The following is a 26,042-nucleotide window of genomic DNA, read 5'->3' as shown; positions in this document are numbered from 1 at the left end:
TTTTTTACCACGAGCTGCTGGTACATAGTGAGCAGAACATTCTGTAGCAATAAAGCAAGCTAAAGAAACACGTTTGTCAAGATCAACACTTCATGTGTAGAATTCTTACATTTTCATAATGTATTGTGTATTTTAGGTCGCTATCTAACCCAAACATAAAAGACTAAATATTCTGAGTCTATACTGGCCGTGAGGTACATGGCTTGCTGCCAGCATGGGTTGGCACTTGTGTGCAAAGCAGTTCCACTGAAATTCTGAAAACAGGGAATCAAGGGATATGGGGAGTGGGTGGAAGAGTGGATCTGCCATAGTCATATTGAATGGCTAAGGGGACTCAACGGGGCATGTGGTCCTCTCCTATTTCTTATATTCTTCATAATTAAGGAAAGGATTGGATAAATGTGATCGCATGAAATGGTATTCACTTTTCAAACTAAGATACTGGGGGCAACTTTCCAATTGTGTTGCGACTGGTGCAAATCCCGCTATGCCGGAAAAATTCTGGGAGAGGCCTGAAACGGGACTTGCGTCAGGCGCCAAATAGTTCACAATGTTCCCGGGCCCCTCTCAGCAGATGTGGGAGTGAGTGAACCTGTTTTAATATTTAAATGGATTTCAACACTGAATCTGCCGGGAACATGCAATATTCCAATATTCAACCCACCGGCGTGACATGGCGCCCACGGGAATCACTGCTGGTCTTCACAAATGGAGACCAGACAGGATGACCACGTCGGGAGACGTGGAGGCCATTGTAATCCTGGGTGGTCGGGGACATGGCACTGCCAGGGTGCCAGAGGGTAGTTCCAAGGGGCTTGGCATGCAGTGACGGAGCTTGGAGGGGATAGGGCATATAGGGCCACCCATTGGAAGGCCCTAATGCCCCGAGGCTGGCGATCTATGTTCGGGGGAGGGGAAGATCAGGCACCTATGTGGAGGGGGAGTCCCGTGATCTATGTTCATGGTGAGGGGTGGAATCATGCCATATGGGTGGGGGTCCCGATGACCATGGGGGTAGGAGGAAGGAGTCTTTAATCATTTTGAGTCTGGGGCACCCATCTGATCTGTGAAGCCAGGCTTGCCGGCGTGTTTAGGTCCCGCCCCTCACAATGATGGCACAAAACAGACCCCCCATCAAAAAAATGACAAAGTGTGGGACGATCTCACCAGGAAACTGCCTACTTCTCTGCCGGTTTTCTGACTGAGCCTTACACTTCGCCATTTTGGGGGAAAATTCCGCTCATTGATCCATGAGTGAAATTCAGGTCTGCCTGAATGCAAAATTAAGATTCAATTTATTTTTTAAAATTATGGTGACCAAATACTAAACTGATTTAATAACAAGCAAGATTGGCCAATTCAGATTTATATCATAGAAAGAACCAGGAAATTGTTTAGGGAAAATCTAATGACACATTTGACAGCTGCTCCTCATCTTAATGCTATTGCACGTATAACAGGTGACATTGTAAGTCCACTTTTCAGTATTTTAAATACCTAAGCGGTACCTATACCAACACTTTTCTGGAAATATGCAATTTGTTTTCTTTATCAAAAGCAGAAAGAGATGCCTGAACTCAAACAATAACAGGCAATGCAAAGAAATCTTGACTGTCTGATCAAGCCAGTTGGTACTACAACAACATCTTAGGCTGTGTGTGCAAAATCAGTGCCTGACTGCAGGAACCTTGCAGCCCAAAATAATTTGTCGAAGAGCATGAGAACTTTCAATCTCAGTTGATATTTACCTGTAAATGCAGGTGAGCCCTAGGTCTGAAACTCTGACTATCCATGTAAACCGTGAATAGTTGGCACATCCATTCACTTTATCTTTCACCGCCTTCTCTTTGCCGTTATGGCTTGCGCAAAGCAATTATGTGACTCGACATGTGATGGAATTCTTTAATGCATTTCAACAGACTTCTTATCAGCAGAGATGGGTCTACCTGCTGCTCAGTCCTGATACTAAGAAGGAAGATTGATGCCTACTGCACTTCAGTCTTCAGCGGTTTGAGTTTACCTTGTTCATCTTTTTGTCATATTAAACAGTAAGAAGTCTTACAACACCAGGTTACAACGCCGGCATCTCCACATCGTGGCTATCATATTAAACAGATAATGATCCTGAATTGTATCAAGCAATTATAACAAAGCAGATATTTTAATGCCGGATTAGAACTTATGCAGTAAAATTGCTATATTTGGCTGTAGTAATTCAAGGCTGAATTTTTACATTCAGACGCCTTACGACAAGGGAAGTGGGCTGGGAACCCATAAATGTGTGCAGTGGGGTTTTCCATGGTTCTTCAACTGAGCTATGGTATTAACATCCTGCTTCTGGGTTTCCCGAACAAGTGAAGCAGAGGCATGATTATGACCTGCTGCTGACTGTTGAAGCTTCAATATTTCAAGGGACCTTGGCAAAAGACAGATTAGAATCATTCTACAACTGGCAAGTAAGAGGCAGCAATTGGTGTGATGGAGTTTCAAAGAGGGAAGACTGCTCCCAACCTGGACATCATGTTCCTGGACGTCATGTTCCTGGACATCATGTTCCTGGACGTCATGTTCCAGGCTCTCAGGACCCACAGAGCAATTGTGTTCCTGGTGGATGAGAGGGAGAAGCCAGACACTGATTGCAACCAGGCAAGGCTGGAATTGACTGACATGGTTAGCAGGATGAGCCTAGTCCCATGTTCATGGATACAGTGCTAGAAGAGGTTCCGTTCCCTGATCCATGCAAGAAAGATGAGTGGCCTGCCATTCACATGTCATCCCTGCAACTCTGGGTGGGTGTGCCACCCTTCTTCTGCATAGCAATCCTGCCCAAAGGGCATGCACCTCAGGGCCTTCAATACACTGGGAGATCCCCACGAGTGCTGTATCATTTGGTCCCCATTTGTGGAGACCAGCACTGAACGGCACTCACCCTAGGTTTCCAAGGTGAAAGGGATCGATGCCAATGCCTCGGGAAACTGCATATTACAGTTAGACTAGCTGTCTTGATTTGATTTGATTTAATTTATTGTCACAGTACAGTGAAAAGTATTTTTCTGCGGCTAAGGGAATGTACACAGTATGTACATAGTAGAAAAAAAGAATAGTCAACAGAATACATTGACAAATGGTACACCGACAAACAGTGATTGGTTACAGTGCAGAACAAGGGGCCAAACAAAGTAAATACATGAGCGAGAGCAGCATAGGGCGTCGTGAACAGTGTTCTTACAGGGAACAGATCAGCCTGAGGGGGAGTCGTTGAGGAGTCTTGTAGCTGTGGGGAAGAAGCTGTTCCTATGTCTGGATGTGCGGGTTTTCATGCTTCTGTACCTTCTGCCTGATGGAGGGTCTGAAAGAAGGCAATGCCTGGGTGGGAGGGGTCTCTGATAATGCTGTCTGCCTTCCTGAGACAGCAGGAGGTGTATACAGAATCAATGTGACCCCCAGGAACTTAAAGTTATCAACCATCTCCACTTTGGAGCCTTTGATGTAGATGGCGGGGGAGCGGGGAATGGGTGTCGTGCTACACTTCCTGAAGGCGATGATCAGTTTCTTGGTCATTCCGACATTTAGAGAGAGGTTATTTTTGGTACACCATGCAACCAAGTGATTTATCTCCCTCCTGTAGTCTGATTCGTCATTGTTTGAGATACGGCCCACCACAATCGTATCATCCGCAAACTTATAGATTGAGTTGGAGCTAAATCTTGCCACACAGTCATGGGTGTACAGGACTGAGCACGCATCCTTGCGGTGTCCCGGTGTTGAGGCCTATTGTGGACTTTGGAGAACTCGCTCTAATATGCAGATTTGCCAAAATATGATCGTAACGTTTTTGGTGTAGCATGGCACTTCAATCGCGCCCATGGTTTAAAGAGGGGCTCAATATCCCAAGATATAGAACTTTCAGGCAGGATAGAGAGGGGATACAAAAGGTGTGGGTGTAGCATTATTGGTTAAATTACAGCTGTGAGGAGTGATGATATACTTAATGAAGCTTCAAATGAGGCCATATGAGTTGAGCTCAGATACAAAAAAGGGACAGCCTAGCTGCTAGGAGTATACTGTAGACCCTCAAATAGTGGAAATCAGTTAGAAGAACAATTGTGTAAGTAAATTTCTGAGTGCAAAAGCAATGGAGCAGTAATAGTTGGAGACTTCAGCTGGGATTTTCCATTCTGGAGTCTAGGTGCGCACTTGATGGCTCTTCATCACCTTCTCCCGAACCAGAGGAAATAGTATTTTCAATTTGCACTTTCTATGGTCCTACAAACCTGCATTATATGCATTTTAGTTTTCTCTGCTGGAAACAATCCTGGTAACCACATGGGTGCAATCCAATGGCCACGTTGCACCTAAAAAGCAGCTTGCTGTGGTGCAGCGTGGCTGATATAAACCGGGAGACCCGCTCACGAGATCTACCTGGCTCGCAACGCCTCGCGAGATCCAACGCGATCGCTTTTTGGCAAATCTGCTGCAACTAGTCTGCAGCTAGTCTTACTCTAATGTGCAGAGTCCCGAGGTAGCTGAGGCTTTGGGATTCATCCGCTTTTCCTGGGAGACCTTGGGTGATCGCTGTTCAGCACTGGTCTCTACCAGATAGAACGGCACTTGGGGTCTCCCAGGGGATTGGAGGCCTCCCAGCTGCATACTGTTTGGGCAGGGTGGTGCAAAGACAGTGCCAGCCTGGCACAGTGGCACTGCCAAGGTGCCCAGGTGGCATTCTGGTATGGATGGTGCCAGGTTGGCACTGCCAAGGTGCTAAGCTGGAATTTCTTTTCATGCGTGTGATCGAGCCAAGGGTGCCCTGTGTGGGTGTTTAAGGGATAGGCTGGGGACCCTCCCATAGTGTGTTCGGGTATGGGGGGGGGGGGGGGGGGGGGGGGGGGAGGGGTTGGGTGCAAGGGAGGGTTGGGTGCAGGTTGGGGGCCTTGGAGATCAGGATGCCATTTAAAACATTTAAAAAGGTTCAGTTGAATCTTGCAAGATGCGGCGAGCATTGCAAATCTCAGAATCCCTACAGTGCAGAATGAGCACTTTCAGCCCATCAAGTTTACACTGACCCTCCTGAAGAGAACCCCACCTAGGCCCACTCCTCTCCCTATTCCTGTAACCCCACCTAACCTGCACACCTTTGGACATGAAGGGAAAATTTACCATGGCAAATCCACCTAATCTGCACTGTGGGTGGATTGTGGGATGAAACTGGAGGACTCGGAGGAAACCCAAGCAGACCCGGGGAGAATGTGCAAATTCCACACCGACAGTCACAAAAGGAAGCAATTGAACCCGGGTATCTGGTGCTAACCACTGTGCCCCGAGCCGCCCTCTTGTGAAATTCAACAACCTTATCGTGACACCAAGTCGGCCGCGATGAGGCCTTTAAATGATGCCCTTTGTTTCTATGCCCTTTATATAATGTGTGCCCAAAGTTGACCTATCTGAGGCCAAGGCCAGGATTTTGTGTCTGGCAATAGTAAATTGCCAAAATGGGCTCCTGATGCCACACTGTGTGTCAACTGGCAGTGACTTTGCCTGAATTAGTAGCCAGACGGCACGCCCACCATTCAATTAAGGCGGGTACCTGAAGCTGGGAAGCCAATAGGAGGTGCTTGAACAGGGAAGGAGCTATAGCCTACCATTGTAGGTAAGGCAGAGAGAGGGTGCCTTCATCCTGGGGCATGCCCCCAGCAATTATGACAAATTTGAAGTAGAAGTTTACCATTTTGGAAGAAACCCTTCTACACAACAGCCTGTGGCTACAGCTGAGACTTGGTCGCTGGTGGGGCCAAAGGCAGCTTGGAGTGCTGGACCCCGGATCTGTTGCTTGGAGGCCACCTCCAGGCAATTGCTGTGATTGCAATGCTGTGGTGGCAGCTGAAACCGACTGAAAAATTCCAGTCAGCCTTTGATCATGGAATCATAGAATTTACAGTGCAGAAGGAGGCCATTCGGCCCATCGTGTCTGCACCGGCTCTTGGAAAGAGCACCCCACTCAAGCACCCACCTCTTCCACCCCATCTCCTTAACCCAGTAACCCGAATTAACCATTTTTGGGACACTAAGGGCAATTTAGCATGGCCAATCTACCTAACCCACACATCTTTGGACCGTGGGAGGAAACCGGAGCACCCGGAGGAAACCCACTCACACACGGGGAGAACGTGCAGACTCCACACAGACAGTGACCCAAGCCGGGAATTGAACCTGGGACCTTGGAGCTGTGAAACAACTGTGCTAACCACTTATCTTAACAAGTTCCCCACTGTTCCATTGCTCCCCAAACCAGCTTCCAGCAAAGTGGCAGAATGGGGCGACAAACTAGTGGGCAATGCAAATTAGGTACATTCCTGCCTCTGTTCTTGACCCCATATTGTTTGAAAGTCTTGTCCCTGATCATTTGCCTTGTACAAACTTGCACAAAACGTGGCCTGGCACAGTGGCATTGAGGTGAGATAGCACCACTGCCTCACAGCGCCAGGGACTAGAGTTCAATTCCACCCTCAGGTGTTGGTCTGTGTGGAGTTTGCACTTTCTTCCCGAATCTGTGTGGGTTTCCTCCGGGTGCTCCAGTTTCCTCCCACAGTCCAGTAATGTGCAGGTTAGGTGGATTGGCCATGTTAAATAGCCCCTTAGTATCCAATGGTTAGGTCGAGTTACAGGAATAGAGCAGGGGAGTGAGCCTAGTCGGGTACGGTAGAGTGCTCTGTCGGAGGACTGGTACAGACCCGATTAGCCGAATGGTCTCCTTCTGCACTGTAGGGATTCTATGATTCTATGCTGTCCTGCTTTGCTAAAAACATCTCACTATTCCACATTTGGCCGGTGAATAATGTTGAAATCATTAAAGATGAAGCTGAAAGAGACCTAGGAGTCTTAATGGACACAATGCTAAATGAGCACAATTGCAGAGCAGCCATCAACAAAGCCAACTGAATGTCAAATCATGTTTGAAAGTAGAATAAAAGAAGAAGAATATTAGAAGATGTCATGATTAAACTATACTTAGTTTGACACGTCCAGTTCTGGGTATTTAACCCATGAAGAAGTTTAGCATTCGAGAAAGAGACTGATACTGATCTTTATTCATAGACCTGAGCAGAAGCCAGCTTGCAGGAGCTTACGCTTTTCAACTTTGAAAAGGCACGCATAAGCAATGATTTTATAGAGCTTTGTTAGACAGTTAAACTCTGAGAAAATGCTTTAAGTTAAATTATGAGATTTGAATATGGGACTACAGGTTCAAATCAATTAAAGGTGCATTTAGGACTGATTTCAGGAATTGGATCAAGCAAAATGATCGATTCCGTGGATCTCTGGAGGAGTAGCATACGGGAAAACTGTAGAGTTATTACGATCAAATTAGATATTGCAATCTGGATTTCTGTGGAAAATTTTGTCTGAGCTGAACTAAGATAGTCCATGTAGCATTCTTTAACTGTAAATGTTTTGTCATTTTGTGATCAGATTAATTACTTAAATTTGGGTTTCATTTTAATCCCTCAATTCATTCAATTATCTAGAAAAGTAGCTATTTTGTACCATCTCACAATTTACTACACAAAAAATGTTTAATTACATTAATTTGCAGAGAATAAATACCATTGATTCTGGTCTTCTGCATTTTGAGCCAATCTTGTGAAATAACATTGAGGTGGTTTTATAAACATAGTTCATGGGCCTGCAGCACATTGCTTGATAGCTGCATCTTTAAGTAAAGACAACAATAATTTGGGGCTTTCTACTTACCAGAACTTTAGCCCAAACCCTTTCTTCCATGTGGCTCAAATCTTAAGGTGAAGCACCTCAATGTTTTATGTGGTTAAGATAGAATTTCACTATAATCTCCCCTGGAAGCTTAATAGAGTTTGTAGGATTAAGAGGTTGCCTTACCTGTTATGCTCTGAATGGTATTAAATAACTTCATTAAAGATGTTGCCTGAGTTTCTGTAAATGATTTTGGTTCTGTAGGTTATCTTGCACAGCTGAGGCATGTAGGGACTTTGTTTGGTTAAAATTTGGGTCTCTATAAGGCAGACAGAAAGTCATTCCAAGAAGATTAAGGTTTTAATTGAATGAAACCAAATAGTTTTGATGAAAATGGTATTCACATGATATGAAGGCTGGATGACTTGCAGAAATGTCATTGTTAAGTCAGGGGGAATGAAATGGGAGAATTATTGGAGGCCAGCGGTATGAATTCTGTTTTCTAGATACTATCTTGATTTAAATGATATTTTTGCCATTTTAATTTCATCATACAACCCGAAAGATGCATCATTATGTTACTGGAACTTTACTGTTAATAAACATGCCATGACCAATACCATGAATAAAACAAAAAGCAAAGGCAAATACTTAAAATAGTCATTCAAGTTTCTTTGACTAAATAGGATGGTGAACATATATTTATGGTTGCAAAATAGTCACTGAAACTTGCAAAGTGAACAGACTTTTTTCCTTTGTTACATATGAAACATAGCAGTCATGTCACAATATTCAGTAGTGCTCTGTTAGGAATATAACTCATTGCATCTATAATTTTATACTTTCATGATGTGGAGATGCCGGCGTTGGACTGGGGTGAGCACAGTAAGAAGTCTTACAACACCAGGTTAAAGTGCAACAGGTTTGTTTCGATGTCACTAGCTTTCGGAGCGCTGCTCCTTCCTCAGGTGAATGAAGAGGTATGTTCCAGAAACATATATATAGACAGATTCAAAGATGCAAGACAATGCTTGGAATGCGAGCATTAGCAGGTGATTAAATCTTTACAGATCCAGAGATGGGGTAACCCCAGGTTAAAGAGGTGTGAATTGTGTCAAGCCAGGACAGTTGGTAGGATTTCACAGGCCAGATGGTGGGGGATGAATGTAATGCGACATGAATCCCAGGTCCCGGTTGAGGCCGCACTCATGTGTGCGGAACTTGGCTATAAGCTTCTGCTCGGCGATTCTGCGTTGTTGCGCGGCCTGAAGGCCGCCTTGGAGAACGCTTACCCGGAGATCAGAGGCTGAATGCCCTTGACTGCTGAAGTGTTCCCCGACTGGAAGGGAACATTCCTGCCTGGTGATTGTCGTGCGACAATCTTTCAGACAAGGGAGTCAATGGCACTCCTCTATTAGTTTATAACAATGCACCGAAAAGTAGTGCAGTGCATAACTGTTGACCCATCATTTCCAGAATTAGCGTATTCTTTGAGTTAAGACATATGGGGCGCGGCACGCCGGTTGGAAGAATCGCCTGGGCCGCCGAAATTTCCAGGGCCGCCGGACCGACGCCCTCCCGCGATTCTCCCGAGCAGCGGGAACGGGCCAGTCGAGTTTCGTGGGCCGCAGGCCGGAGAATCGCCGGAGATACCCAAAATGGCGATTCTCCGGCACCCCCGCGATTCTGAAGCCCGGATGGGCCGAGCGGCCAGGCCAAAACTGCGGGTTCCCCCCAGCACCGTCCACACCTGGTCGCTACAGTCGTGGGCGGTGCGTGAACGCTGGGGGGGGGGGGGCGGCCTGTGGGGGGGCGAGGGGGGATCCTGCACCGGGGGGTTCCTGGAATGTGGGGTGGCCCGCGATCGGTGCCCACCGATCATCGGGCCGTCCTCTCCGAAGGAGGACCTCCTTCCTTCCGCCGCCCCGCAAGATCCGTCCCCATCTTCTTGCGGGGCGGATGTGGACAGGACGGCAACCACGCATGCGCGGATGACGTCCGTTATGCGGCGCCGGCCGCGTCATCTAATCGGCGCCGCTTTTACGCGGGCGACAAGGCCTCGCGTGGGTAGATGACGCGGCCCCGATACTGGCCCATTGTCAGGGCCTGAATCGGTCGCGACCGGGTCCGTTCCGCGCCGTCGTGAACCTCGACGGCGTTCACGATGGCGCGGCCACTTCGGCGTGGGGGTGGAAAATCGCACCCATGTTGTTTCAGTTTGTGATCTCCTGCTGTGAACGTATTCCAAAATTTACTGGATTACAAAGTCAATGCATTGCACGTAGAACAATAGTGAAGAGGGCATAGGTAGGGATGGATTGGATTTGTTTATTGTCACGTGTACCAAGGTACAGTGAAAAGTGTTTTTCTACGAGCAGCTCAGCAGATCATTAAGTACATGAAAAGAAAAGGAAATAAAAGAAAATACATAATAGGGCAACACAAGGTACACAATGTAACTACATAAGCACCGGCATAGGTTGAAGCATACAGGGATGTAGTGTTAATGAGGTCAATCCATAATAGGTCGTTTATGAGTCTGGTAACAATGGGGAAGAAGCTGTTTTTGAGTCTGTTCGTGCGTGTTCTCAAACTTTTGTATCTCCTGCCCGATGGAAGAAGGGCATATGTAGGGCAGGCAATTGCTTAACCATCTGCATCAATAAAGCCACTGACTTAAGCCATTGAATTTTGAATTTCAAGTTCTTTCAAGATCCGGAATGTGGCGACTGGGGGATTTTCTCAGTAACTTCATTGCAGTGTTAATGTAAGCCTACTTGTGAAAATAAAGATTATTGTTATTCGTTAGATTGAACATGATAACTTTGCAGAAAATTCTTTCACTTAGAATTCAATTTTTGGGAAAATTCTAAGTGATATTTATTTGTTTAAAAAATTTAGAGTTCCCAATTCTTTTTTTTTCCAGTTAAGGGGCAATTTAACGTGGCCAATCCACCTACCTGCACATCTTTGAGTTGTGGGGGTGAGACCCATGGAGACACGAGGAGAATGTGACATGGACAGTGACCCAGGGCCAGGATTGAACCTGGGTCCTCGGCGTCCCTGACATCCCCGGTGACCACCTTAATCAGATGTTAGAACCCATATTTGTCTGCATAAAGAGTCCAGTGTCTATTTAAGGGTTTAAAGGTTAGACATTAAGGATTATGTGCCTCTCTGTTCTCCCAGGAACTATTTGATGGCCACCATCAATGTCACAGTGAGCCCAAATTTGTTCACAGGAAATTGATGAACTGCCTCACGAAACCCAACAGATGACTATAGCCCAATGGAATTATTCAGATGAGGCATTGAGCTCAATTTCAAACAAGAGAGTTGAACAAAAACAAGCCTAAACTAATTTGTCTCCCACTTCTAGGGTGGAATTTTGAGGTCTCGCTGAAAGTCAATGGACTTTTGATTGGGCTGTCAAATCTCCCAAGATGGATCCCACCATGACGGGGGCAGAAAATGCCGGCCCTAATTTCATCAGTAACAAGTGAAGAAACTTCAGCGTCCAACACCGTGCACACAATATACACCACACCTGATGCACAATGACAATGAATAAATGTTTTGAAGGGTAATAGTTAATGATTAAAACGATAGAGCAGATCATTTATTTTACTTTAAAATCAATTATTTTAAGTTCATTATTTTTCAGTTTTATTGTCTGCGTTGGTAAAACTGGATTAAATCCCCCCCCCCCCCCCCCGGGATTTTATGGGTCACCTTCCCCACCGTACAGGGGTGACCCGACCACCCCATCAACCCTTCTCTCCCCCTCCAGAGAGTCCCTAATTAGAGAGGCCCCTTAATTTGAGAAAACACCACCAGAGATCCCCCTAATTAGACAAACTCTCACCAGAGATTCCCCATACGAGGTACCCCTGCGTGGAAGCTTCGCATAAGGAGAGAGCCCTGTCTGGAAGCTACAGTCCAGAGAGAGGCAGTGAAAAAAAAATCACTGCTTTATAACCTCACCTGCGCAATACACCTGCTGGTGCAGGGAGAGGGAGCAGCACATGTCAATTCCTGGGAAGAGAAAAACAGTCAGCTGGGTTTAAACCCTCAGATCTTTGATCTGCAAGCATTTCATTCACATCTTTGTGCAATTGCTTGAATTTGCGATTGGCAGCTACCACACACCCAACTGTCTACATTGTTTCATTCTTCTTCCTTCAGGCTTTGAAGCACCCCACCCCCTCAACCCCGTGAAACTAACAAAGCACTTGAAATTGATGTGGTGCAGGAGCTGTCAATCATACCTAAATGTTTATAAACATTATAGTTAATTTCATAGCTGGGTACATCAAAGCCACTCGAGCATGAAGGGAAATGAATGAAACAATGCAGACAGCTGGGTGTGTGTGGAAGCTGTCAATCACAGACTAGCGAAAGCAATTTCACAGAGAAGTGAATGAAAGGCTTGCAGATCAAAGGTCTGAGGGATTTAAACCCAGCTGACTTGTGTTCTCTTTCCAAGCATTGACAGGTGCTGCTTCCTCTGCCTGGGCCAGCAGCTGTATTGCCCAGGTGAGTTTTGAAGCAGTGATTATTTTCACTGCCTCTGTCAGGACTGCTCTCTAGATTCCAGGCAGCAATCTCTCTTATATGGGGGCCTTCCAGGCAGGGTTAAGATGTTCTCTTATTGGAACATCTCTGGTGGGAGTCTCTCTAATTAGGGGTCTCTGGTGGGGTCTCTTTAATTAGAGGGTCTCTGATGGGGGGTTGAAGGGAGGGTTCTGATGGGGGTGGGGTGGGTAGGTATTGCATTGTGGGGGGGAAGGTGGCCCTCCGATGGTCTTTGGGGCAATTTTTTAATGAGTTACCTCCTTGGTCCACTGCAAGGTCCACTGTGTTAGGGCCACGCTTGTCCAAACCCGCACCAATCTCGCTCAGCCCAGAGGACCAGAGAATCACACGGGTCCGCAGAATGTGGTGCCCGCTGGATTCTCCGCTGTATCGGGAATTCTGCTACTAGTGGCGGGTGCCAGAGAATCCAGCCCTATGCAGAACTGTGCAAATTCAAGAGATACCAGTACTGGGGTAATCTTCCAAGGTTGAGTGCAGGCACCTTGTTCACCATATAATTTGGCAAGCTGTGCCTTTCATGTATATTGTTACATAGCTAAACTATTGCAAAGGAAGGAAATTGCTTCATATCCTTGACAACATGACAAATGTGAGGTAATGCATTTTGGAAGGTCTAATACAGATGGAAAATATACAGTAAATGGCAGAATCGTTAAGTGTATTGATAGGCTGAGGGATTTAGGGGACAGGTACACAGGTCACTGAAAGTGGCAACGCAGGTAAGATGGTAGACAAGAAGACGTAGGGCATGTTTGCCTTCATTGGCCGGGGCATTGAGATAAAAATTGACAAGTCATATTGCAGCTGTGTAGAACCTCAGTTAGGTCGCACTTGGAATGTAGTGTTCAATTTTGGTTGCCACACGACCAAAAGGACATATTGGTCACAGCATGCTAACAGGAGGATGTGGAGGCTTTGGAGAGGGTACAGAAAAGATTTATCAGGATGTTGCCTGGTATAGAGGGTATTAGCTATGAGGAAAGGTTGGCAAAACTTGGTTTGTTCTCACTGGAACGATGGAGGTTGAGGGGCAACCTGATAGAGGTCTACAAGATTATGAGGGACATGGACAGAGTGGATAGTCAGAAGCTTTTTCCCAGGGTGCAAAAGTGCGAGGAGGCATAGGTCTAAGATGCGAGGGTCAAGGTTTAAAGGAGATGTACGAGGCAGGCTTTTTACACAGAGGGTGGTGGGAGCCTGGAACTCGCTGCCGGAAGCGGTGGTGGAAGCAGATATGATAGTGACTTTTAAGGGGCATCTTGACAAATACATGAAAAGGTGGGGATGGAGGTATATAGTCCCCGGAAGGGTAGGAGGTTTTAGTGCAGATGGGTAGCATGGCCGATGCAGGCTTGGAGGGCCGAAGGGCCTGTTCCTGTGCTGTAATTTTCTTTGTTCTTTGAACTCTTTGTTGTAACACACCTCGTATTGACAGCTGCACTGTGCATGAAAAATAAGAATAAAGAGTTGCATTTTGAAGAATTTCTCCAAATTTAAAACATTGAGACATTTGACTGATTGGAACTTGTTTGATGGATTTCTTTTCAGAAGTGAACTTCTCTTTCTTTAGCCAAGTAGTTTTAAACCCTCAAAATGTTCTGCCCAACTGGTATAGACACTCGACTGTTTGCTTGTGGTAAAGAGTAAAAGAGGGAAGTTAATAGAGTAAGATTCCTACCTGCTGAATGAGAATTTTTAGAATATGCATGAGCTTCTGACATCAGGAATGCCACTCATTGGGAGCTTGCCATTGTAGTGAGAAATACTTCTGAGCTGCGCAGGATTTAAAGGCCCGCAGAAGGATTTAAAGGTGCAGCACAGTAAGAACAGGGTTTTCCAGCAGTTCTTGAAAGGAAAAGATTTGCGAGAAAGGCTGCATAGCTGAGGCTGTGGAACTGTTTTTAACAGAAGTTAAGCAGAGGAAGGAGTTCTCATTTGGAACCCCTCGATGATGCTCAGTATAGAAAACAGCCCAGCAACAATGGCAGGAGGTTTTCACTGCCAACTCCATTTCATTGCACAGTAGTGCACGGCAAAAAAAGTTTAATAACCTTACCAAAGTTGCCAAAGTAGAAGGAACCAGCCACATCTGCCAAAATGCAGTGAGCTAAATATTCTTGGGAGGAGTAACTTGCTTCACTTAGATTTGTGTCTCAACACAAAAATATTCAAGGGGTACTGAAAATCCCCACACACCTTCAACTTTTCACTACAAATATATTGTCATTCCTCTCTGCTTTACCTTATTGATGAATGAAAACTGCTTAATACATACACATCTAACAATCTCCATTACAGTCTGAATGTAGGCACCTGGATTGGACTGTACCTCAAGTCAACTGGTAGCTATTTTCACTTTTGTGCATTGTTTTTAAAGACAATGGGCTCAATTTTTGTCTTTGTGATTGGTTTTGTGAGTTGGGAATTTTCCTGACCCCACAATCGCATCTGCGATGGCAGAGATCCTAGATTTGGGATGGGAGGTGCGTTTGGGCCTGCCAACTATGGAGAAGCTGGCCCAGATGCTTTTTAAAAATTTGTTCATGGGATGTGGGCTGCGCGATGTGGCTGGGCCAACATTTATTGCCTATCCCTTGCTGTGGATCTGGAGTTACAGGTAGGCCAGACCAGGTAAGGAATGCAGATTTTCTTCCCTAAAGGACATCAGTGAACCAGATGGGATTAGAACAACAATCGACAATGGTTTCATGGTCATCTTTAGACTTTTAATTCCAAATGTCAAAAAAATTGAATTCAAATTTCATCATGTGCCATGGCAGGATTCAAACCCCAGTCCCCAGAGCATGACTCTGGGAGTCTGGACTATTAGTCCAGTGATAATGCCATCATGCCAGTGCCTCCCCTATGTGGATGTGGGCAAATCACATTGTGATATACAGGCCCTCTTCCAATGCCACTGTTGGGAGTTGAGATTGATGAGGAGATAGCTGACCCAATATTGTGAAATCATCTCTGACCCTTGTCAGGCCAGCAGTGAACATTTCTATGTGATGGTTACATGCTTTTAACCGTGGTAAGGTTGGTCCAGAGGGAGCCTACCCTGTGAAAGCTGCCCTTGCTGGCTGCCCTCATTTCTCATGTGACTACCTCTTGCAGCGTTCATCCATTCCTGTCCTAGCACGTGTTTGCACTGCTCCTACGTAACTCGTGGCCTAAAGCCACTCATTGATCGCTTTTGCTATGCTGACGTGCAGACAGCCACAGCAATGACACCCATCCAGCACACAGATAGCGAGCACCATGTGGTAGTCACCACTGATGTATATATTAGGTGATTTGTGGTAAGGCCCTGTACTACAGGTACGGGGGTAGTTCCCTGCCTGCTGGCTCCGCCCAGTAGGCGGAGTATAAATATGTGTGCTCCCATACAGCAGCCATTTCGCCAGCTGCTGTATGAGGCCACACATCTTAGTGTGATAAAGCCTCAGTTGCATTCAACTCTCGTCTTTGTGTAATTGATCATGCATCACACTACTTGTCAGTTCCCCACTCACTTGTGCCGCTCCATTATCCAAGAGAATAATATGACTTTTCACACTATGTGAGCATACATAACAACCCATGTGCTTTGTTTGTTGCCATGTCAGAATGTCCCAAAGGAGAATGTCGGTGGGGAGCCAGGCATTGAGAACGCACTACTTCAGTGACGAAGGCCTGGAGCTCTTGGTGCAGTCAGTAGGTGTCAAGAGGGACATTCTGTACCCATTGGCAGACCACTATCCCCATCCATCACAAAATATGCATGGCTGGAGACTGCATCGATTGTGAATACCTTGAGTGAACACGTGCACCTGGATTCAGTGCTGCAAGCACGTCCATGCTTTATGCATTCTGCAAGATAAGTGGGACCTTCTTTAGGGCAGAAATGGCTATTGAAGGTCTCTAAGCAGCATGCCAGGGTAGGTGGGCCATACATGGGGAATAAGTGTCCTGTCATCAAGAAGACGAAATGGACATGAACCAATCGGAAGGGAGACCACTTGTGTTGTAAAACATGTATGACCACTGTTTATTCAAGTCACATTGATTGACTTTAACAAGCTAAAAACATTTTGGGACAACTTTGAATGCAGGTGCCCCACCTTCAGTCTCCAACAGCATTCTATGCCAAGGATATACTTCCAGCCCTTCACTGCAGTGTCGAGAATGATGAAAAGGAGCGGCAAATACTGGCGCTTCCAACTTTTCCATGAACTTGAACCAAAACATACTCCACTCCTTCCCACACAGAGGAAAATGCGCAGAGCCGGAACTGGAGGTAGGACGACCCCATCTGGCAGGTGGCACTGCAGCACAGTAGTAGCACTGCTGCCTACGGTGCTGAGGACCCGTGTTCAATCCCAGCCCCGGATCACTGTCCGTGTGGAGTTTGCACATTCTCCCCTTGTCTGCATGAGTCTCACCCCCACAACCCAAAGATGTGCAGGGTAGGTGAATTGGTCACGTTAAATTGCCCCTTAATAAAAAAAAAGGGACTACCCCATCTGGGTCGGGTCTGCCATTTATGTTTTGGCGTACATTCATTCCGACATGGACTGAGGCATGAACATCCGGATTAATGTGTAATGCTAAAGTGAGATTGACTATAGGACTCAAACTTGTGTCTTTTTGCAGGTGCTATATTTTCGCTGGTGCAATATATAGGTGCTCCATTATATGGTGCCGCAACACTCTCACATAATTTACATTAAACAATAAGAATCATCTTCATTTGTGTAATACTATTTAAAATAAATACTTGCAGCTCATATTGCAGGTGCATTCCTCCTCAGTAAGTTGTAAAGAAGAAGGGTCCAGTGTAATTAATCTCTTGTCCTTGGATTGCAGATTGCACAGCAGGCCGGTTTCGCTGTCAAAATGGCCAGTGTGTTCCTGCAGACTGGAGGTGTGATGGTGTTGTTGACTGCAATGATGATTCTGATGAATTTGACTGCCGTAAGTAAACAGGGGCTGTCAAAACCTCGGGATTATTATACAGACCTGGTTAGAATTTATTGATTATTGATTATTAAAATACTAATTACACATTTATTATGGCTATAATTGCCAACTGATACTCACTTAAACTCATTACAGAGGGCACTGCTGTTCAGAATTGCCCTGGAGAAAATATTATTTATATTGTATTTTGTGCTCATTAATCTCTTTTAATAACTTCCAATATATTCCAATGATGGAAATGCTTTTTATGTAATTCTATAAAAGCCCTTTATTTTAAGCAATTCAGATGCTTTTAAATTGCACCATTCCTTATTATGTCCTTTAGGGAAGGAAATCTGCCACATTTACCTGCTCTGGCCTACATGTGACTCTGGGCCCTCAGCAATGTGGTTGACTTAACTGCCCTCTGAAATTATCTAGCAAGTCACACACTCCATGGGCAATTAGGGATGGGAAGCAAACACTGGCCTTGCCAATAACACCTACATCACATGAAAGAATGAGAAAACACTCCTAGGAATTCATTTGTTGCTAGAATTTTCTTCTGAGACAGCAGTCCATAATAAAGCTTTCATATGTATTTGGTCCGAACTTGGGAGGTTGTGGATAATGCAGCTGAAAATCTGCAGCCCTTCTTCACTGCAACTCTGATCAGGACCTGGTGGAACAGCCACAAATCTGATTAGACCTCAGGCTATCTGGGTCCTTCCTTTTCATGGAAATTTCTGTAGAACCATGCCAAGGGAATATTCTCTATCTTTCCCAAGAACGGGTCAGCAGTTTAGGGTGGGATGTGGTTGGGTAGGGACTCCCGGGCCTTTGGTTCCTGCGACACCACTGTAATGGGACGAAGATAGACACAAAGCAGGATATAATGGCCACGCGATCAACAAATGTGGGTCTAAGCCCAGATCATGCCCTGGAACTTCAATGGTAAAAGAGAGTTTGCTCAGCTATTTGGCTTCCTTTAAAAGAAACTAGGAAGTACTTTGAACTTTTTTACTGAAAAGGTCCTGATACCATTTCCCTTGGAATCGTGAGATTCTCTGGCCTTCCCACATTGTGCTGCTTGGCAGCGGGACGAGGCCCATTGTTGGCTAGTGGCAGGATTTTCTGGTCCTGCTGTTGTAAATGGGATTTCCCATTGAATTCACCCCACAACGTCGAGAAGCCTGCGTTGGGAGTGCACCATCAATGGGACCAAAAGATCTCACCTAAGGCTCTGCCATTGTCAAAGCTTACATGGATTGCATTGATGATAATCTCAAAATGTTCTCCACACAAACTTTAGTGAGTTCAACACTGAAGGTTACTGGTGGGCAAATCTCATCATTTATTTATTTATTTTTATAAAGTTAGAGTACCCAATTCATTTTTTCCAATTAGGGGGCAATTTAGTGTGGCCAATCCACCTAGGCTGCACATCTTTGGGTTGTGGGGGCGAAACCCACACAAACACGGGGAGAATGTGCAAACCCCACACGGACAGTGACCCAGAGCCGGGATCGAACCTGGGACCTGGCACCGTGAGGCAGCAGGGCTAACCCACTGCACCACCGTGCTGCCAAATCTCATCATTTATGTTGTGTCCAAAGATCTATGGGTTTTTGGGCCATTAAGATCAGGCACCTGTGGTTTCTTTCCATACGGGATCGCTGATGATTCCACAAAATTGACAATGCAGGAACTCCAACTCTGACTCTCTCTGCCTTGACGACTTATAATACAAATCTTGTTTGGCGTGGGTGGGGGTCTGCTTTGAAAAGACCTATGAAAATTGTGTTGGAAGAATGAAAATTTTTGGTTTCCTGTTATTTAACCAGGAATGTACCTAATGCAATTTCGGAATAGTTATTGTTTCAATACCAACTATCTCTTTGGATTTCCTTTGTTGCGATGAAATACAATGAGCAATAATTTCCTTTTGGTTCCTCGCCAAAGCTGACAATATTTACATGTGAGTTTTTATGACAATTTTTATCCAGCTTATTGATTGTGGCAGAGACCACAGCCAAGTCCAGTCTTATCTTTATTTGATGTGCATGGATTGCAATGGCATTTTGGACAAAGGATTCTTGATTATGACCAGGAGGGCACCTTTTCTGATTTTTCTACTTCTTCTCCAGGTTAATTGCAGTGGCCATACTGACACCTGACTCAGATCAAATAAATGAGTGTAGATCACAGATCTATTGCTGATCTGGAATTGGTCCAATTATTCACCAAATACATTTACTGAAATCCGATTCATTATTATTTTTTAAAAAATGTTTCGAACAGGCTGATGAATGTCCCCCACACTTTGTGGAAGCCCTCGTCCGACCCTCGGATGGCGTATTTAATCTTCTCCAGATGGAGAAATTCCACCAGGCCTGCCAGCCAGTCCACAACTGTGGGTGGTTTTGCTGATCGCCAGTCGAGCAGGATTCTCTGGATTATGGAAGCAAAGACAAGGGCGTCTGCCCTCTTCCCATATGTAATTCTGGCTAGTCCAGTACCCCGAAGACTGCCATGCTCAGGCACAGCTCCACCCTCACCATCACAACCTTGGACATCACCTCAAAGAAGGCTGTCCAGAACCCGATAAATCTGGGGCAAGCCCAGAACATGTCGGCTTGGTTGGCCGGGCCCCCCTGGTACCGTTCACACTTGTCCTCCACCTCCGGGAAGAACCTGTCTATTCGGGTTCTGGTTAGGTGTGCTCTATGCACCACTTTGAATTGCATGAGGCTTAGCCTTGCGCAGGAGGACGTGGAGTTCACGCCAGAATCCTCACATCACCTCCGACCCTAGTTTGTCCTCCCATTTCTGTCTTTCTTTGTCTAGTGGTGTCCTCACCCTTTCTAACCATCCTCCTTACATGTCCCCCGCAGTTCCCTTCCTCCATACCGTCCGCCTCAAGCAGTCCTCCAGCATTGTGTATCTCGGGGCCCTAGGGTATCTCGTCGTCTCCTTGCGGAGCACGTTTTTGGTCTGTAAATATTGGAGCTCCTGTCCGTTCGGTAGCTCCAGTCTTTCTGTCAGTTCATCCAGGATTGCAATTCTGTCTCCCGTGTCCCTAATCACGAGTGTCTCCCCTGTCCTGACTCCACTTCTTAAAAGTGGTGCCTGCCATGGCCGGTGGGAATTTGTGGTTGCCGTAGATGGGGGCCATGGTGGACACCTCGGTTAAGCTGAAGTGCTGTCTCATCTGGTTTAACATAGCTACCACCACTGAGCTGGATGTGTACTTTGCTGGGGAAGGGGGGGGGGGGGGGCACCAATGTTTCTTCTTCTCTGCAGTGTATTTTTGGGAATTCTTGGATTCCCCCCCGCGCAAAATCATTTTGTCCATTCCTTGGAAAAAGGTTGAACTTCGGTATAGATCTAAACAGGAAGAGGAACCTTGGCAGAATGTTCATCTTGATCGTCTGCACCCCCACTGCCAGGGAGTGCGGGAGTGCATCCCATCTATGTAGGTCCTTTTTAACTTCCTGTGCCAGTCTGGTCAGATTCCATTTGTGGATCCATGTCTAGTCATGGACTATCTGAATCCCCAGGTATTGGAATTTGTTGTGGGCTAGTTTGAATGGTAGACCCTCCAGCTCCGTCCCTTTCCCGTTCGGGTCACTGGGAATACCTCGCTCTGCCAGGTTGAGTTTGTAGCCAGAGAATGCCCCAAGTTCTTCCAGGAGCCTCATGATTTCCTTCCACGGTTCCGAGATGTAGAGGAGCAGGTTATCTGCACAGAGTGAGACTCTGTGCTCTCTGCTTCCTCTTCAGATACCCTGCCTGCATGGAATCGATGCTCTCCTTGACCTCACCCAGTCCGATTGGTTCTTCCAGTTCCCTCCGTTTATCGTCCCCCACGACTGGCATGTCCAGTCCATTGAGGAACCACTTGGGGGTTCAGACCCTGTCTGGGGGTTCAAAAGTGTATAGTCCTTGATATAAGCCCTCAAATGCTTGGTTGACCATTTTTGATTCAGCTACCAGTCCGCCTCTGCAGTCCTTTACCTGGGCAATTTCCCTCGAAGCTGCCTGCTTTCTCAGCTGATGAACCAACAGGCAGCTCGCTTTCTCTCTGTGTTCATAAAAGGTCCCCCATGTCTGGTGGAGTTGATTCACTGCCTTCCTGCAGATAGCAGGCGGAAGTCCATTTGTAGCTTTTTCTTCTCTGCCAGAAGATCTACAGTCAGACCCTCAGCGTATTCTCTGTCGACCTCCAGGATGGGGGCGATCAGTTGTTGCCTAGCCGCCCTCTCTTTCCTGTCTCTATGTGGCTTGTAGGCTATAATCTCTCTCCTAATCACTGCCTTCAGTGTCTCCCAGAACGTGGAAGGTGAGAGTTCCCCATTCTGGTTGTTAGTGATGTACTCGCCTATGGCCTGTGATGTTTTCTGGCAGGCGACCTTGTCGGCCAACAGGCCCATTCCAACCTCCAAGTGGGGCATTGGGCACGGCCCGTCTCCAACCTCACATCCATGTAATGTGGAACGTAGTCGGAGATGACTATCGCGGAGAATTCCGCTCTACTATTTCTGGAATTGCCGATTTCCCAACTGCAAAGAATTTGATACAGGTGTACACCTTGTGTGCTGGTGAAAAGAACAAAAATTCCTTCTCAACACGATGTAGGAACCACCATGGGTCCACTGCCCCATCTGCTCCATGAATGCTCCCAGTTCCCTGGCTATGCCTGTCTTTTCCCTGTTCTGGGCTTCGATCGGTCCATCAATTTGTGCTGTACACAGTTAAAGATCCCTCCCTTGATCAGTCAGTGTGTGTCGATATTGGGGATTTCCGCCATGGTTATTTTTATGAAACCCGAGTCGTCCCAATTGGGTGTGTACATGTTCACCAGGACTACCAGTGCCCCGTCTAGGACATTGCTGACTATGACGTAACGTCCCTGGGTCCGTGACCACGCTAGTCGCTGTGAACACAGTCCTCTTACTAATCAGTATTTCTCCCCCCCTAGTCCTCGTCTGTCCCACCCAGCCCTTCCTTACCCACAGTCGGTCCTGCTCCCTCAGGTGCGTGTCTTGAAGGAAGACTCTGCCAGCTTTCAAGCTTCTCAAATGGGCGAAGTCTCTGGATTTTTTCACTGGACCGTTAAGTCCCCTGACGTTCTAGGCGACAATCCTGGTTGGAGGCTCTAGACCCCTTCTTCCTACTGGATCAACCATACTTACCCGGTGGTCGTGCCCATGCACTCCAGGATTTACCTTTGTTAAGGGGCCGTCCCAAATGGCCACGGTCGCTATACTCACCATGAGGTTAGGCCTCTGAACTCCAGGGTTTCCCTTTGACCTGGGGGCACCCCAACAGGGCCACCAACTGTACGTCCACCACGTGGGTGCGCATCTGCATTCCATGTTTCCTTTGTTTTGGGATCCTCCAAAGTGTCTGCTTGCGGCGCCATCTTGTTTCCTCAACCTGCACCTTACCGGCTGAAACCAATCTGACTCCCATCCCGTTCTTCTTCTCGTGTTCCCCTTATGTCCCCTACTCACCTCCACCCCCATGTCCCCCCTTACGTTCCCCATCCCTGTCCCTGTGGCCCCCTCCCCACCCCCGCCAGATGCTTCCTACCTTCTGGGAGGTGCGCCCTGGCCTCCTTGCTACCAAACGTCCTGCGCTAGTATTCTCCGCTCGGGTGGTGGCCCTCCTCCCGGGCTGATCTTACCCCTGTCCCATGCCCGTTAACTATCCATTCCCTCTGTCTCTGCCTCACCCTCTCCTGTCTCTACCCTCTCCCTTCCCTGAGATCTGATCTTTCTGATCAAAGTGAGGCAGTACAGTCCCGTGCAAACATAGTGGGCTGGATTCTCTGGTCGCTGACGCCAAAATCGCGTTTGGCGAACGACCGGAGAATCACATTTCCCGACTGAATCGGAGGCGGCGCCGGTTTCGCGATGCTCCGCCCCCTCCAAAGCGCCATACTCGCAGAGTATGCTGTGCACCGTATCGACATCCTCAGGACGTTGGCTGAAGCCTGATTTTCTGCCCCGACCAGCCGAGTTCCCAAAGGCGTGGGACACGTGTGGTCTCATCTGTCGGGAGCTCAGCGTGGCGGCTGCGGACTCAGTCCAGCGCCCCCACAGTTGGGGGAGGGCCCATCCGTGGATAGGGGGACATTATTTGGCGCTGAAGGCACTGTGGTGAGGCGGTCCGGGGCGCACGAGCCGGCCGAAGGGGGAGGGTCCGCGAGTCGCCTCCACCATGAAGCACGACACGGCCACTACAGGTCGCCGCTGTGCGCATGCGTGGCCGCAGACCCGGCAATGCTCCGTGTGCTCTACGTTGCCGTCCTGCTAGCCCCCAGCAAAACGGGGAATCGGTGGTTGGTTTGCGCCAGTTTTCCTGGCGTAATCCCACGCCAGTGTAGGGACATAGCCCCAGAATTGGAGAATCCAGCCCAGTGTGTGTCCATTATAATTATTTTCCCCCTCTTTCCTCCTCTGCTTCACCTTCAACGTTGCCTTGCCTGTCCCTTGTCCAGGCCATTCATCTGAACAATCTGGCTGCCTCTGCCGGGGTGTTGGAAGTAACGTTCCATATTTTGAAACGTGACCCGGAGCCTGGCTGGGAACAGTATTCCAAATCTCACTGCATTCCTGTACAGGACCGATTTCGCCTGGTTGAACTCGGCCCTGCGCTTTGCCAAGTCTGACCCCATGTCCTTCCCAGTTCCTCACCTTCATCTGCTTCGTCCACCTCAGGATCCTCTCAGGATCCTGATAACGATGTAGTTTTGCGATTATTGCCCTTGGTTGCTTCCCCGCTTTGGGCTTTGGCCAGAGCGATCTACTCCCTCTGTCAATCTCTGGCGGGTTGGGGAAGTTGTCCCTCCCGACTAGGTTGCCCAACATTTGGGTCACATAGTCCATCGTGTCCCTGCACTCTATCCCCTCTAGCAGGCCCACAATCTGGATATCTTGGTGTCGGGACCTATTCTCCTAGTCCTTGACTTTCCCCTTCTAGCACCCCTGGGTTGCCACCAACCTTTTAATTTTGGACTCCAGAGTGACAATCCTGTCGCTCTGGTCTGTCTGTAGCTCGAGGATCATCTTCCCCTGGGCCTCCACCTTCTTCCCCAGTCCATCAATCACCATCTGCACGACAACAAACGCCTCTGCTACTGCCACCCTGACCGCCAGCTGGATTTCCACCTTTATTGTCTCCCTCATCATGGTCCGTTCCTTAGTCAGGAACATCTTCCAGGTTGGGGGGGAGGGGCGGGTGCATTGTTCAGGTCGTCGGTCTCCCTCTCCCCGAGTGGCCAGGGACTCCTCGCCTTGTATGTCCGCCGACTCGTCCACCCGCTTTTTGTGTCCTTTTACTGGCATGATGTTTCTGTTCTTTCCCTTTCTTAATTGTGGGTGAGATGCTACTGATGTTTCAGGCTACTTACGATTAAAAGTACCTATTTGGCTATGTCCCAGAGGAGAGCCACCTGATGTGCACCTGCTCAGCACATCACTGTCAGCAGAAGTCCCTGAAATCCAATTTAAGTAGTCCACTTCTCTGGTCGTTGCGATTCAATTTTCCCGCCGGCATCACAGCCCCACCAGCGGGGTTCCCAGCAGTGTCGGGTGGTTACAATGGAAAATCCCATTGACAGTGGTGGGAAGATGGAATCCTGCCAACAGCGAATGGTGCGCCACCGAGAGACACATGGCTGGGGAACCGGAAAATCCCACCCATTATTTGGTTTGCTGGATGGCAATATGGGATGGACAGCTCGTGTTGTAAGAAGTTTCATCTTAAATTATGTGTAGCTTAGTAGTTTTTATACCTCAATTCACAAAATATACCGCTATATTGTTGCTGTTATATTTGCATTGTTTATTTTGAATGTTAGTGTAAATGGCTTGGATAAGAATATTGATAACAGTTTTACGGTAAGCAGTTACTTTCCAGGCTAAAGAACGTACTAAATCTATGCCTCATAATTCAGTGCTTTTTAACAATTACTAACTCCCTAAACATTTGAGATAGTTGTTCACCATAGTACTCCTCGACTACAGTTAGGACTAGATTTTCGACCCATTCATTGTCCTGAATCTAGCAGTGCACATTAATAAAAAAGATAGGATAATTTTGTAGAACTAATTGTAAAATTCCCCTTTGTCTTCATTTCACTAACACTACATTTATTTTGATTTCAGCTCCACCTACCTGTACAGCAGCACAGTTCCGCTGTGAGGGAGATGGTGAATGTATTTCTCAAAGTTGGGTCTGTGATGATGAGGAAGATTGTGACGATGGATCTGATGAGCGTCAGCATTGTTGTAAGTCTTGGACGTTATTTTAACATGTTTCAGATGCAGGAAATGTAGATGTAAATTGGAAATTCATTAATAATTTTTAAAACTAATTTAGAAGGATCTATTTTGTCCCACTTTCACATAAGTCTGACTGAAATAGTCTCAATTTGAATGCTGTACTATGTATTTTAGAACTGTTCTGGGATGCCACCAAGGCCATGTTCAGCCTTGTGTTTCTTGAAATTGAGAGGATAGAGGATGATTTGCGCTAGGGGCTGCCTAGTGCAATGTCTACTATCTGCTCCAGGATGAAGCATCGTCTGCTTTGGAGAACCTCCACGGCTTACCCTAGACATGCCACTTGTTGGATACAAGGTAGAAGAGTGAGTGAATGACTGGACCAACAGCAAACAATCTAAACACGACAGAAACTACACAGTACAAGTAGAGGGGCAGAATAAGAAGATGGATGTTTTGCCTGAAATGTAGAAGAATAAAGGGTGATATGATTGAAATGTTTAAATA

The 26,042-nt window shown here is 46.8% G+C and overlaps 1 protein-coding gene across 2 annotated transcripts in view; it reads left to right on the top strand.

Moving 5' to 3' along the window:
* LOC140389267 (low-density lipoprotein receptor-related protein 2-like) overlaps positions 1 to 26,042 on the top strand; it is a 533,746-nt gene that overhangs the window by 68,724 nt on the left and 438,980 nt on the right. For both annotated transcript variants that reach the window (XM_072473460.1, XM_072473452.1), the window contains exons 2-3: positions 17,152 to 17,259; positions 25,419 to 25,541. In XM_072473460.1, coding sequence (XP_072329561.1) covers positions 17,152 to 17,259; positions 25,419 to 25,541 — 231 coding nt within the window. The remainder of the gene's footprint in view (positions 1 to 17,151; positions 17,260 to 25,418; positions 25,542 to 26,042) is intronic.

The sequence above is a fragment of the Scyliorhinus torazame genome, chromosome 2 (assembly GCF_047496885.1).
Source record: "Scyliorhinus torazame isolate Kashiwa2021f chromosome 2, sScyTor2.1, whole genome shotgun sequence".
Lineage (NCBI taxonomy): Eukaryota > Metazoa > Chordata > Chondrichthyes > Carcharhiniformes > Scyliorhinidae > Scyliorhinus > Scyliorhinus torazame.
Note: the sequence above shows the minus strand (reverse complement) of the source record. Positions and strands in the feature narration are given on the sequence as shown.